The following is a 15,422-nucleotide window of genomic DNA, read 5'->3' as shown; positions in this document are numbered from 1 at the left end:
TATTTATACTCTCTCTCTCTCTCTCTCTCTCTCTCTCTCTCTATCTATCTATCTATCTATCTATCTATCTATCTATCTATCTATCTATCAATCATCTATCTATCAACTTTTAAAATTTCAAATATTTTTTTCAGTTTTTTTCCATTTTAAGTGGTTCATTTGATAGCGCAGAAATACCTAAATATGCAAATTTTTTATGCTAATTCGACTAGTTTTTACCAAAAATTCAGATTTTTGAAAGAAAAAATAAAATCAATAAATATAAACACGTAGACCATTAAACAATAATGTTTTCATTTAATTAAATTGAAGGGTTATTTTGACCGGAAGCCTTTGCTGTAGCCCCGCCCCCACCCCTAACCATTTCCGGGGGACAGGGTACCAGCAGTAAACATGGCGGAGCAGCTGCTGGAAACAGTGGAGAGACTTCAGTCCCGGATCCAGGACAACCCGGATCCCCGAAAGGTGAGCACTGCCCCGGTCACTACGGACCCGGTTTACGGTTAGTATAAAACTACTGAAGAGAAACGGTCAAAGCCGAGAAACGTAAGAAATCCGCGGATTCGGAGCTCGCCTAGAGTCGCAATGGTTTTTAAATGCCGCGTTCAAAGCCCACCGTCTGGCTCGGTCCTTTGGAATTCACTTAAGTAACTTCTTTTACGATTATCATCAATTGTATTTAATGTTTTGTTCATCAATGATCATATGTTTTATTTTTATGCCATAAAATCCATTTAAGGAGTAATAAAAATAAGATACTGTTATTTTGTGTGATTGTACTGAAGACAGCTCGGCAAGATAGTTTTAGAACTGAGAAAAAATACATTTCTGTTGAGTAGCAGTAGTTTGTCTGGAGTATCACCTGTCCAGCCTTACCTGAAGGGTTCAGGTGAGACATGTGACCAAAACAGACCTGTGAACAAGTCACAGGTGGAGGGAGAAGCCATAGATAAACATATGTTTATATACATATCTATGGGAGAACCAATCAGATGGGTGGGACAGAGACTCTAAAGAAGGCAAACTCACCAGGAGTTGATCAGAGCATCTCAAAGAAAATAAAGGCCAGTTTTCATTTATTAAAGCGTTGAGAAATTAAATATTTAACTAATAATATCAAACTATCAACTGATCATATTTAAAGATTTTCTGTGTTAAGATCAGTCAGATGTGCCAAATGTAATCAGTTGATAATAGCAGGACAATTTAAAGTTGTGGCAAAATAATTTAACTGAATAAAAATAGAAAATAAAATCTGGGAGTTTTACTGAAAAACAGCAATGAATTTAAAATGTATGATTATCATACAAAATTGTTTACGGTTATATATAAACAGTCATTATTGTTTCATATAGTATAATTAACCTTTAGTTAATTAATTTAGTTAGTTTTTATTTTAAAAAGTCGTTGCTATTGTTATATATTTACACTGATTGGACAGAAAATCCAGATTTTTCCCTTTATATATTAAAATGTTTCGTAACCACACTTTATTTGGACAGAATTTTATTTAAAAAAAATCACTGTGGCAAAAATTACAAAATGTATACAACTCTTATCAAGAAAACACAACAGAACGCTATTTCTAACCATTATATTTATGTTAAACGTTTAGCTCAATTCAAAACAGCACAGCAGCATCAATAAAATGTTTGTGTTAGAAATAGAAAATTTTAAAGTCTTCTAGTAAAGAAAGCAGGTATCAAGAAATAATTTTAAATGAAGTGGTTAATTAATTTCCGACAGTCCGTAAAGGCAACGTGGAAACGTCACACATTCAGTAGCTTTAACTTGTTAAAATCGACTTGTTTAACTCTCGCTAGTTGCTCAAACCAACCCATGTCAGCTTGTTAATCGGAGTGACTTTCTAACGAGCGTCACTGATCAATAACTAGGTTAACTAACGCATCTTAACCAGTTTGACCGGGTCTGAGTAGCTGTTAGCCGTCCTGCTAACTACCGTCAGCGCGGACTGAAGAGTCCGAGCGGCGGCTAAAGGCCTGAAATCTCCCCCTGCTCTGCTTCAGCGAGGCTGGAGAACAGCTGTGGAGTTAGACACTTCAGTCCGTTGTTGAAATCATGAGAGATTAAAGAGTAAACGAAGCTAAACCAGGTGTGGAGGCGCCTTTGTTTACTGCTGTTGTGTAACAAAGCGGTCCTGATGGAAGAGGGTACGGTTAGATTTAAAACACCTGATTGGTTTTACTCCTCAGCGTGACCTCATGTCTCCTCCACGTTATTAAACATGTATGCTTTATGTAAGCTGGTAACATGGAGTCTGCTGTCATTATGGAAAAAACCGTTTATAATCACCTGATTTTTCACTGAACTGAAGATGAAGTTTGACACAAATGAGTCCTGCGTTCTCTCTTCTGTTCATTTCTGCTACAAATCTGGCTCAGATGTACTAAAAAATGTTAAATAGTGTTTAAAATTGACTTTATTCATAACTTTAAATGAGATTAAAACTAAATGTTCATGTTTGGTCTCAGCGGCTTCGGTTTATTTGTTATTATTCATCATTTCCTAAAATGTAGGCAGCAAAACAAACAAACAAAAACAATAACACACCTGATTCTTTAGTAAAAGAAAATCGTTTCCACTTGTACTGGTGTTAACATCAGGGTTCTGCTCAGTCAAGTCTGAATGTGTCTGAAGGTTTTGTCAGAGTAAAAGCTGGTCCAGCTGGTTCTGTCAGCTCGAGCTGATTAATGGTTCTGGTTCCGGTGCTGCCTGAGGGGTCGGACCTGCTCCCTGAAGTTCTGCTCTGTAGGAGGAACCTGTTGACCCCCCGTTGAACGTCTCTGCTTGTCTGTTCCAGCTGCTGAAGTCTCTGAAGCGCCTGGGAGAGCTGCCCATGACCGTGGACATCCTGGTGGTAAGAGCGGCGCAGAAACCATTCAGATCAGAACAGTCAGAGCTCGGTGCGGCTATGATGTCAGATGCTTTAGACCAGGTGTGTTCAGGGAGCCAAAAAACAACAATCAGTAATGATTTAGTTCATTTAAAAGCACAACGTTCTCGTTTCCTGTGAGGACTTGTCCCACGTCTCTGAGTTTGGACACTTGTCCGTCAAACCGAGACTCCTGAGCAGAGCAGCTTGTTTTTACCCACCTGTGCAGGATGAACAGCTGATCCTGACCAACTAAATCACTGAAAGAGTCACACCTGTTGTCACGTGACCCTGGACTCTGGCTTTTGTCTGACAGGAAACGGGAGTGGGGAAAACTGTGAACTCTTTCAGGAAACACGAAGCAGCCGGAGACCTGGCCAAAAGCCTCGTAGCCAAATGGAAGAAGCTTGTTCCCCAGGCTGCAGACAGGTGAGTTCTGCTCAGCTGGACCATCTGCTCTCTGTTTCATGGTGGTGGGACCATCAGAACCGGCCTGAGGAGGTTCTGCTGGGCTTGGTTCTGACCCGGTGTGCTGTGTTGATGTTGTGTTGCTGTCATTCGGGGAGACGTCTCCATGGAGACGGAGGATGCTGCTGTTTGAGATTAACTCTCCTCCTCTCTCGTCCTCAGACCCAACAGTCACACCAAAGACTCCCGATCACACCAACTCCCTGGAGGTCACAGAGGTCACCAGGAGCCCTCCCCTGAGGAAGAACACTCTTACATGGAGGAGGAGGAGGAGGAGGAGAGAGGCTACCGCACCAACTACTCACCTTCACCTCCTCATCAGGAGCGGTACGGATCCCCACAGCCAGGAGGGTATCAGTCAGATGATTACGAGCAGGAGCCTGAGCCCAGTCCGCCTCCTCCCCCTCCTCCTGCTTTTTCTCCTCCTCGCAAGGAGATCCGCCACACGAAACCCAGCAGAGAAGTCACTAAGAACCATCGCCACGGAGACGAACACCGGGACAGAGAGGAAGAGCGGCAGCAGCGTAACGTTCAGGCGAGCGGTGAAGGGAAGAAACACAGAGACCGGGCGAGGCTGAAGAGCCCTGATCAGAAGAAGCACAGCAGGAAGTCCTCCAGCCACGACAGCAAAAAGGAGGAGAAGAAGAGCGATGGTGAGTTTGATCTCTGATGTCATCACCATCGAGTCTTTATGTTTGTGTTTAGCAGACGCTTCTGTCCAAAGCGCCTTACAGGTGATTATCAAGCCGGCAGGTTGCCCTTGAAGCTAACAACAAACACTATTCAGTCAATCCTAGGTGGCAGTGAGACAGCAGAATCAATCATCAATCAATCAATCGTTTTTAAACAAACTTCACAGATTAAACTTCAACAAATCATCAGATTATTAAGACAATCAGAGTTCATGGATCAACTCAGACCGGCTTTTCTCTCTCTGGACTTCCTGTTCCAGAAAATCAAACTGACTTCCTCTGATAGGAAGTAAAAACAGAAGCATTTCCTGATGTTTGCTGACTCATCGCTCTTGTTTCCTTCAGCGTTTCACTACAGAACATACCTGCTGAGTTTTAATGAAACAGAACCGATGGGTTCAGATTCAGGAGGAACGCGAGGATCTAAATTATAATAAAGAAGGAGTCCACTGATCTCAGGCTCAGGGGGAGAGAGGTCCAGAGTCTGGGGGTCACAGCAGCAGATGATCTGTCACCTTTGACCTTTAGCCTGGTGCTGCACAACCAGTAGGCTTTGGTCACTGGACCTCAGGGACCTGCTGGGGGTGTAGGGACTAAGAAGATCACCAATGTAAGATGGTGCTTGTCCATGTAAGGCCCTATAGACCAGAACCAGGATCTTGAAATGAACCCTGAAGTTGACTGGCAGCCAGTGAAGCTGGAGGAGAAGCGGGGTGATGTGGGTGTGTTTGGAGGACTTGGTCAGAAGCCGAGCACAGGCGTTCTGAACCACCTGTAGACGGTTCAGGGAGGTTCTGCTCAGACACGTGAAAAGAGAGTTACAGTAGTCTAAGCGTGAGGAGATGAAGGTGTGGAGAACTGTCTCAAGTTCAGAGCGGGACAGAATGGGACTCAGCTTAGCAACGTTCCTGAGATGGAAGAAAGAAGAGCGAACAAGAGAACTGACATGAGAATCCAGGGTGAGAGCTGGGTCAAAGGTCACGCCAAGATTCCTGACGGAAGGTTTGGTGTGGGAAGCAAGCTGACCAAGAGAGTCTCTGACTTTGGGAACCAGCTTGTCTGGGGCACAGATGAGGATCTCAGTCTGATCTTCATTCAGCTGAAGAAAGCTCCCACCATCCAGGTTTTGATAGAGTCTAAGCAGGTGTGTAACAGCTGCAGCTTAGACATCTCATGGGGCTTAAAGGAGATGTGGTGGAGGACCTAAACTTGGAGACGGCCACAGAAAAGGAGCGCTCAGAGAGATAAGAGGAGAACCACTCCAGAGCAGATCCTGATAGGCCTACCCAGTCTCTCAGCCTCTCCAGTAGCAGGTGATGGTCAACAGTGTCAAAGGCTGCAGTCAGGTCCAGCAGGACCAGAACAGAACAGTCCCCTGCATCACTGTGAGTCAGAAGGTCATTAGAGACCCTAAGAAGAGCTGTTTCAGTAGAATGAGCCCTACGAAAACCTGACTGGAAGCTATCATAGATGTTATGTTCATCAAGAGCAGCTGTGAGTTGTTTAGCCACAACCTTTTCCAAGATCTTGGAGATGAACGGAAGTTTAGAGATGGGTCTGAAGCTGCTATGGAGAGAGGGGTCGAGACTCGGTTTTATAAGAAGCGGGTGGATTACAGCGTTCTTAAAGTAAGCAGGGACCTGACCAGAGACCAGAGAAGCATTAATTATAGAGAGCACGCTGGGACCGATGGACTGAAAAGCACTTTTAAACAAAGATGAGGGTAAGATGTGGAGGGGGCATGCAGAGGTCTTCATAGAGTTAACTAGTTTGGTTAACTCAGGCAAAGAAACCGGAGCAAAGCTATCTAGGATGATGGGCCTGGTTGGAGTCGGGAGAGGCGGCGATAAGGCTGAAGGAGAGATGCTGGATCTGACCTTATTGACTTTGTCCACAAAGAAAGACAGAAAGTTCTCACAGTCTGTAACAGAGTGGATGGAGGCTGTAGGAGAGGCAGGAGAGACAATGCTGCTGATTGTGTTAAACAGCACCTTGGGGTTCCCTTTGCTCTGGGACACCAGGTTGGAGAAATAGAAAACCCTGGCGTCTCTGACTGCAGAGTTAAAGGATGTCAGAAGATCCTTTAGGTGCAGCAGATGGACGTGGAGACGGGTTTTCTTCCACAAACGCTCAATTTTTCTGCATTGGCGCTTCAGGCTGCGAAGGCTGTCATTAAACCAGGGAGTAGGGTTCACTGCAGGAACAGGGGTCTCATTTATCAAACATGGCGTAGAATCCTTACTAAAACCGTACTTAAGCTCAGCAGCAAAAAAAAAGTACTTACGCCAAGTAGGTTTATGATCTATCAAACATGGAGTACGCACAGCTGCACGCAATCTCCGCTTCATAAATCAGAAACTATCTAGAAACGTTCTCAGCTGCATTTTAGTCGCATCCCGCCCTCGCCACGCCCACTTACTGCCATAAATAGTCAATGCAAAGTGCCTTGTGGACCTCATGCATATACATAAGCCGGCTGTTGCAGCGCTCCGCCAACGACATGACGACCGTAGATCAAGGCAGATTAAGGAAGCGCTATTTCACAAGCAGAAGTTGAGGCACCTGTGGGTGAGGTGGAGAAATGAAAGGAAATGCTTTTGCAAAACAAATAAGAGAAAATCCACGGAGTGGCACAGCGTTGCTGAAGCCGTCAATGTTGACTTCTTCAGAGAGATCTGTGGTGGATATAAAAAAAATGGTCCAATCAGGATTTCGAACCCCAGACTCCCGGGTGAAAGTCACACACGCTAACAAGTCACCCAAACAGAGATCTTCCTTGTCCAAGTAGCCAGGGAGCATGATCAATCGGGTCACAGTGACAGAACACACACACTGTCACAGATGTTCTGTCTCAATCTGTCCCCCTACTGATGTTCTGCATTCTGTATTCTTCGCCTCAGGCTGTGTGTGTGTGTGTGTGTGTACAAGTGATAATGCTGCAGGATTTCATAATTGTATCTTCTCAGCAGCAGCACTGCAGGTGCTCTCCATTTCCAGCATGTGTGTAAGCCAGGTCCTTAGTCAGCTTAAAATTGCGCACATTTTTCCGCTAAGTTTTCTTTCATAAATCGCAAAGTTTGCGTGGAAAGTTGCTTACGCAGTTTTCTGACCCTGTTTTGTGCGTAAGCTAGCTTGATAAATGAGGTCCCAGATCTGGTTCTGACAGGACAGATGTTGTCCAGAATGGAGAGGCAGTGCTTGTTGAACTGAGAAGTTAAGGAATCTGGGTCGTTATCAGAAGAACAGGGAGGACCAAAAGCAGCAGAAAAATTGCTAGCTGTGCTCTTATTAAGAAAACGAGAACTAACCATACGGCGAGCAGGAGGTGGGGACGCAGAAACTGACAAGTTAAAGAAAATGCAATGGTGATGTGAAATATAAACGTCCTCAGGACAAACACTGTCAGCATTTAGACTCAGGGTAAAAACAAGGTCTAGAGTGTGCCCCCTGGTGTGTGTGGGGCCAGAAACATGCTGGGTAAGGCTGAAGGAGTCCATAAGGCTGGAGAAATTCATGGCAAAGAGATCGGAGGGATCATCAACGTGGATGTTAAAGTCACCAACAATCACCAGTCTGGACAGCTTCACAGTGGAGGACAGAAAGTCACTAAACTCCTGAAGGAAAGAACTGTTTGGACCAGGTGGATGATAGACCACAGCACAGTAGAACGGGTTCTTACGCCCGACTTTAATCAGCTGCAGTTCAAAGGAGGCAAAGTGACCAGAGGTTGTAGAGCTACATGGAAGATGGTCTCTGAAAACAACAGCTAGGCCTCCACCACGACCTGAACCCCGGGGCTGGCTAAGAAAAGAATAACCACTCGGGCAGAGTTCAATCAGAGCAGAATAATCAGATGTTTGCTGCCAAACTTCAGTCAGAAACAGAAAATCCAGGTTTTTAGAGAGAATTAGATCATTGAGCAGGAAGGACTTATTGTTAACAGAGCGGGTGTTTAATAGAGCCGTGCTGAGTGAGGAGGAGGAATCAGAAACTACAGAAACAGCTGGAGTTAGTGGACGTAAATTAGCAGGGTTAGATCCACGGTGTTTATAAAAAAAATTTATGGAGGGAACCGGAGGAGAAACCACTGAGGAATGAGGATAAACCGACCTTAAAAAACTTGGACGGAGAAACCGCATCCCAATGCGGCCTGGCGGGAATGCGGAAGTGGAGCTCAGGTCGCCAAACAAAGGACAAGATAATAATAATAAAACGCTGAAACTTGAATCTAAAAACATGTAAATCCCATTTTATTTATTCCAAAATTAAAACCTTATTAAAACCCTATAAAAACCTCAAAAAATATGAATTATATATATTTATGACCATATATTTCTACGGATGTTAGTAAACCTGAGCTCCAAAGGGGGCGGGGCTTTCTCGCCTGGTTCTTGTTGTTTCGGGCCACTCCTGATATCGTCTAGGATCTACCGCTTGTGTTGAACTGATCGCTTCATTTCTGATTTCTCAGGACGACCTCGAGTTCCGAAGGACTCTCCGTCCAAGGAAGAAGAGGAAGACTTCGAGAGGCCGACCATGTCCTTCGAGTCCTTCCTCACGTACGACGCTCCCACGCCCGTCAAGAAGAAGAAGAAGACGACACCGTCTTCGTCGTCTCACAGCCGGGTTTCTCAGTCCTTGTCATCCTCGTCATCGTCCCGTCAGACGTCCACAGCTCCGCCCGTCTCTTCGTCTTCGTCCAAATCAAGCAAGAAGAACAACGTTCAGAGCAGCAAACGCCCTCGCTCAGACTCGTCTTCGTCAGAGTCCAAACCGGAGAAACGCAGGAGGGTGAGATCCGAGGACAGGCTGTGAAACCATCCTGAGCTCACCTAAGGAGGTTCTGGTGTTGACCGGAGGTGTTTTTGTTTTTACTTCCTGCAGGTAGTTGAAGCCCTGCCGACTCTCCCCGACATCCCTCTACCCGCCATTCAACCCAACTACAGACCGCTGCCCTCCATCGAAACGCCGCTCTCCCCTCAGAGACGCAAAGGTACCAACACCTGATTGATTTCTTTACCTTTCTGCTCCTCCTCCAGAGGGAGAGGGGCGGAGCTACCCCTGCACAGGTTGCTAGTCCTTCCCAAAAGTCAGGAGATGGTCAGAACCCAAGCGGGAATGTTGGTTTTAACCACTTCAGGGATTTTCATCTCATTTGAGCTGCAGCTCACTTGTTGGGAATCCTGGCAGCAGGATTGGACGTTTATTAACAAACTAGAGAGGAGCAGATGCGATGAAACCAGGATTATCTTGAGTGGTTTAGCAGCAGCTGTTGGTTGTTACACAGCTGTGATTCAGGTCTGTAAACCCTCGTCTTTTCCAGTTCCTGTGTGCAACGACGAGGAGGATGCCGGCTTCACGGGGAAACGCTTCAACTCAAAGATGATGGTTTACTCCGGCTCTAAGACGTCCTACCTGCCCAAGATGATGAGTCTGTACGATCAGTGCATCCGCGTTCTGCAGAACAACATCGACTGTGAGTCGCTGCGAGGCAGCAGAGCCGCCACGGTTTACTTTCCTCTCAGACGAGAGGCTGTTGGGGGTCTGATTACCTGTTTTAAGGTGGTATTGTTTACTTGAGTCGTCTCAGGTGTAACATGAAGTCCAGCTGTTTTCTCCTCCTGGTTAAAACAAACCGTTTCACCGTCTGCTGTCTTTCTGCTCCGTCAGCCATTGCAGAGGTGGGCGGGGTCCCGTTTGAGATCCTGGAACCAGTTCTGGAGAGATGCACCCCGGAGCAGCTGTACCGGATCGAGCAGAGCAACCAGGTTTGTTCGCCACTGAACCCGGAGATGTGGAAAGTTTTATCCAGGGATTATCGATCATCAATCAAATCAATCAAAGCTTTATTTATAAAGCGCCTTCCGCGAGCGACCCTGTCGGGAAGCCCAAGGCGCTGAACACGGTACGTGAGAGAAACAGGTAAAAACATTAAAGTAGAAAGCAAACGGGTAAAACGAGATAAAGAGACCGATGACAGCTGGGAATTAAAATCAACATAAAAGAGGGCCGAACTCAAAACACGTTCAGGAAACGCCAAGCGGAGGAGGTGCATTTTTAGGTGATTCTTAAAGACTGGCAGAGATGGGGACAGCCTGACTGAGGGTGGCAGCTGGTTCCAGAGTGTTGGTGCTAGGACTGAGAAAGCCCGGTCCCCACGAGTACGACACCTAGACCGAGGGACAGCGAGCAGGCCTTGGTCAGAGGAGCGCAGAGCGCGTGATGGGGAGTGTCTGTTCAGGAGCGTGGCCAGATAGGGGGACCACCACCCTGGAAGAAATGATAAACAAAGACGAGGAGTCTGAGTTGTGAACGATAGCAAACCGGAAGCCAGTGCAGAGAGGCCAGAACCGGACTGATGTGGTCCCGTTTCCTGGTCCCAGTCAGGAACCTGGCTGCGCTGTTCTGCACCACCTGTAGGCGACGCAGTGATGACTGACACAACCCTGCATAGAGAGAGCTGCAGTAATCAAGCCTAGAAATTACAAAGGCATGCAGTACCCGCTCCAGGTGGGCTCTCGACAGCATAGGTTTGATTTTTGCAAGGCGTCTCCGATGAAAGAAACTGGACCGGATCATAGAATTGATGTGAGCATCAAATTTAAATCCAGCATCCATTTTCACCCCCAGACTGGTGACAACTGAGAGGGCCAAGATCAACATAACGATCCACATTCCTGCTGTTGGGGTGAAAAACAATGAGCTCTGTCCAGGGGTGGACTGGCCTATCTGGCGTTCTGGCACTGTCCCGGTGGGCTGCTTGCCCAGCTTGGGCCGACACTACTCCACAGCTGGTGATCTGCAGAACATTAGCTACATGGTAACCCCAAGCTAACAGAGTTTTTCCAGGCGTTTTTAGCGAGAAAAACGCGGTAGAGCGATGACGTAGGAGTAGTTTTACCGTGTTAGCGTGTAGCTAATGTCCCGCTGATCTCTGCCTATGGAGAATGAGCTGATCTTGAAGGTCAGGGCTCCCTGTCGCAGCGGTCTGGCACTGCTTGTAATTTGCTTGGAGCACACGGGCAGTCCAAACAACAACGCCATCCGTGAGGTTCCCAGCTGGATCATAATATCTCTCATCCTCTCAGCCGGGTCTAAGAACAACCGGGTTCCTCTGGGTGTTGTGGGAAAAGCCCACTTCTCGGGGGTTCTGATGCGACCTGTTTGTCCTTTTCCTCCAGTGTTTTACGGAGGACTCCGATGAGCTCTGGATGCGTCACTGTCGGCGCGACTTCAAGCGCGAGTCTCCTCAGGAGTTCGAGTCGTGGCGTGAGATGTACCTGAGGCTGCACGAGGCGCGTGAAGAGCGACTCCGGATGCTCACCCAGAACATCTCCACGGCTCACGCCAACAAACCCAAAGGTAGGAGGAGCTTCTCTGCGGGAGCGTTGTGAGGTGATCGGGGTCACTGAGTCATGTGTCCTTCAGGGCGGCAGGTTAAGATGGCGTACGTCAACTCTGTGGTCAAACCTCCCCGAGACGTTCGCCGCCGACAGGAGAAGTTCGGAACCTCCAGCGGTTCATCTTCCGCCTCCACTGCAGCTGCTTCTCCCATCAAGTGAGTCAGCATCATTTAAACATCAGTCCTGACCTCCTCCTCCTTAATTATGTTGGAGGAAGGCTGCAGCCTGAAGCATCTTTGTCTGTTTTTCTGTTTCCATCGTGGTCCACCTCCTGCAGCTTTGGGAAAAAAGAAAATGGAATTTTTCAGGAATGGTGTGCTGTAGCTTTAGCACTGGTGCTTCATACAGATTAGGTGAAATCAGTCAGAATAATCGTTTCTGTTCAGAGTGAGTGAGAAAGCCCCGCCCCCATCCTCATTCAAAGTTCATGTTGGTCACAGGAAGTTAGAAGTTGGACGTCCTTTCCAGCGAGGCGACGCCGTTTTCGTCGTCGGCCCGTTTTCAGAACCCTTACTATGCAGCTGTTTCATCTTTTAAATCATTTTCTTGAGCCAGAATGTGCTAAAATTACCCTTTACAGGGATAATGAACTATCACTCAGACCCCACTGCCCTCGTGGCTAGAATACTGCACTTGCAACTTCAGAGTTGCCAGACCTGCTGGTGGAGTGGAGCTGTCTGCTTCCAGCACGTTTCCTGCATGTTTTAGATCGTGAACACAGCTGATTTAGTGACGTCACTCCTGTAGACACTATCGAAGGCTGAGGAGACATTTCAGATTAAGGTGTTAAAACGACCGACGCACAGCGAGGAGATGAGTTTCACTTTTGCTTTGACCAGAGAATAAATAACTGACACTAGGGGGTGCTAAAAGCAAGCAAAACTGCCAAGTGTGCCTTGCCTCATTCACTGCCAAATTTGCATGCTTTTACTGCGTGGGCGTCGGACGAGCCCCCACACCGAGAGAACAAACATCCCAGCTCTAAAGCCGATCTTCATCCGCATACGTCACACGTCACGTGATCAGGAAGCAGAACATCCACGTGTTAGGAGATCGTTTTGGGCCGCTGCTGTAAAAAAAAGTGAGGCGCGAACCGGAAAAGCTTCTGCCGATCACAATTCAACAACGGATTATGAAAGAACGGATAACGCTCGAAACGCGCGGATTCTTCCTGATGTAAGAGGTGAGTCTCCGCTGTGTTTTGTTGTTTTGGCGTCGACATCATGCTAGCGTGCAACGTCCTGTGAGTCTTAAAAAAACAGTAAAAAATGCTGGCAGCGAATGAGTTAAGTGGCTTTCGTCTGGTATTACCGACTAATGTTTGAAATGAAAATATAAAATCTGAACTTTTGTGAGTCAGTATTCACTTTTTTATTGACACAACTTTTATTTACCCCACACACTTTAGACAGCCACGTCGCGTCTCACTCAACACACGAGAAAAACGACTGATTGATTTATCGTTTGCACCACTGGCCCAATGTTTTTGGAGTAATTCTTGTATTACCGCCTGTCTCTTTCAGAATAAAAGCTTCCACGGATTTTTCTGGTGAGTCAAGTCGCTCCGCCTCCTCCCTCTTGAGCCCTCCTGCAGGTTTGTCTCGCACAGCGCCGGGCGGAGGAGGAGGAGCATTAGCAGCAGGAGGAGGAGGAGTGGGGCAGCACGCCGGCCGGGAAAAGCCACAAGTCAAAAGTATGTTTGTCCTCCATCTTTAATCAGATAATTCACACACACCTGTTTGTTCCGACCTAACTCTCCGCCCTTCCTCCTGCAGAAATCGCCCCGATGATGGCCAAAACCATCAAAGCGTTTAAGAACCGATTCTCCCGACGGTAATCTGAAAGAGACTCTGAAATCCTGATGGTTTTAATTTCGTTTTACTGGAGACCTCGTTGCTCAGCAAACACGACGAGCGCCGCTTTCATTCTGACCCCACGGACAAATCGCATGAACGCTGTTCTTCTTCTCCTGGTTTCATTCCACAAGAAAATAGTGTTGAAGTCCCTGACAAACACACTCGGTCTGTTACCGTGTCCTGCTCTTCAGCAGATGCTTCTAAAGGATCGTTGAATCTTTTTAAGACTCGGGACACGATGAGATTCCTCAGTCGGCCGGATCAGAGCGGAGCACAAACACTGGAAACGGCCGTATCAGCAGAAAGTGGCTCTAGAGGCGTTCTAGTCCAGTTCAGGCATCAGATCACGTCGTTTCAGAAATCTTTTTCTGTGGAAACGTTTTTATTCAGTCCTGATTTTTTTAAATGCTTTTTTCCAGTCAGCCAAACATTCTTGTTTAAATATTTTCAGCTGAAGACGAGGACTGGAAAACGGCCACAGACTGGATCGGGACTTGTGCTGCACCCATCTGTTGGTATATATTTATGTATGTGTACACGTATGTACATATACACACGTCAGTAGGAAGTGGCGCGTGGTTTGTTGGGATTGTTCACTTTCCAAATCTCCTCAGTCGTAGTTTTCACACAACTGTGTGTGTGTGTGTGTGTGTGGGTGGGGGTGGGGGGGGGGCAATAGGGTGTTTGTTTACTGTTCGACTCACCTGAGCTGATGCTTATCAGGAAAACGACACATCACCTGTGTTACTGCGCCCCCTTCTGGTCACATGACTCTGCCTGCTGCCTATTTTACTCCTCTGTTGTTCAGGAATCCATCCTAGCAGAGTTGAGTCAGGCTAACAGTTTCCCTCTGTTTCCAGTCTTTGTGCTAAGCTAACAAGCCTTGAATTCTCAAACTTAAATAAGTTTCATCTTATTCAAGTGTCAACAACAACAAGAAACAGTCAAAAAGTCTAAATTTTCCTTTAAAAAAACAGAAAAGTACTTTTTAATTTAATGAAAGTTTATTTATTTTCCACTGAGACCAAAAGACACAAAGATATTCGAGTTTTACACCTTATTTAACTGCTGAAAGTCTCCGATTTTAAACAAAACCTGCTTATTTAATCCTGTTTTAACTGGCGACGTTTCGTTGTGTGTGTGTGGGAAATCAGAAACACACCTTGTTGGCTTGTTTTAACTCTTCCTGTGGCTTCAGACGTTTGTTTTCTGCTGTTGAATGAATCTGTTTCTGCTTGACTGTGACAAACTGATGAAACGAGGGATGAAGTCTGTAGGAAGGAAGGTCACAGTTCCTCAAACACCATGAGATGTATTTATTTTAAACAATGGAACCTGGTACCCCCCAACATGGGCCCGAGTAGATGAAAAGCTGTAATTTTATTAGATTTTAATAAATGTTATATGGTCATTTTAATTATTAAAATTGACTTATGCCCTTAATGAGTCTGTGTTTGTTCTGTTTGAATGAATATATGTTTTAAAGTGAATGCAGGAAGTGGTTACTGTAGCCCTTTTTTATTACGGCTCATTTATTCTAATGTTTTATAATTGTGTATAGTCGCAGAGATGTTTTCATTATTGGAATTAAAATTGGAACATAATCAAAGCCATCTGCCCTCTGATTGGACAATTTAATGTATACCTTTAAAGGTACGGAACACCATTTTTAAATGATTTCTGATTGTAATCGGTCACTCTGACCCCCACTGAGCACTGGAAGCATCAGCGGCGCGCAACGGCACTGCTTCTAGTAGAGTCCATTGTAGTCTGGAGGGTTTCAAACCAGCTGCGATGCGGCGATTTTCAGACGCGCTGCACCGCTAACGATGGGATTGGGTTCTACATTTCTGAGTTGCATCAATTACCGCAGTTAACATAGGGTTAGACAACAAATCATACACGGTTTCAGTGTAAAATCCCCAGTAATTTTCAAAATAAAAGTATTGCAGCGGTGTGTTTCCATGGCTTTATTCCTGGCAGTGGAGAGGAACATCATCATATGTGACGTCAAACAGCGATAATGTGATTTCCTTCTTTTTGGTTTATTGGCGGATTGCATAAACAAACTGTAACTTATGAAGTCTGGAGGGATCTTGAACGAGGAGCA

The 15,422-nt window shown here is 46.0% G+C and overlaps 1 protein-coding gene across 1 annotated transcript; it reads left to right on the top strand.

The window, feature by feature from the left end:
* The first annotated feature begins 346 nt into the window (after positions 1 to 346).
* eloa (elongin A) lies at positions 347 to 13,482 on the top strand. Its single transcript, XM_015974147.3, has 12 exons — positions 347 to 465; positions 2,822 to 2,878; positions 3,210 to 3,322; positions 3,524 to 4,014; positions 8,525 to 8,844; positions 8,938 to 9,046; positions 9,377 to 9,529; positions 9,724 to 9,821; positions 11,235 to 11,415; positions 11,482 to 11,611; positions 12,980 to 13,149; positions 13,232 to 13,482. Exons 1-12 carry the CDS (start codon positions 394 to 396, stop codon positions 13,291 to 13,293), a joined length of 1,956 nt encoding a protein of 651 aa, XP_015829633.1. The 5' UTR covers positions 347 to 393; the 3' UTR covers positions 13,294 to 13,482.
* The last annotated feature ends 1,940 nt before the right edge of the window (positions 13,483 to 15,422 follow it).

Source organism: Nothobranchius furzeri, chromosome 19, assembly GCF_043380555.1.
Source record: "Nothobranchius furzeri strain GRZ-AD chromosome 19, NfurGRZ-RIMD1, whole genome shotgun sequence".
In the NCBI taxonomy this organism is placed as follows: domain Eukaryota; kingdom Metazoa; phylum Chordata; class Actinopteri; order Cyprinodontiformes; family Nothobranchiidae; genus Nothobranchius; species Nothobranchius furzeri.
The sequence above is the reverse complement of the archived record's forward strand: the minus strand, read 5'-3'. Positions and strand labels throughout refer to the sequence as shown.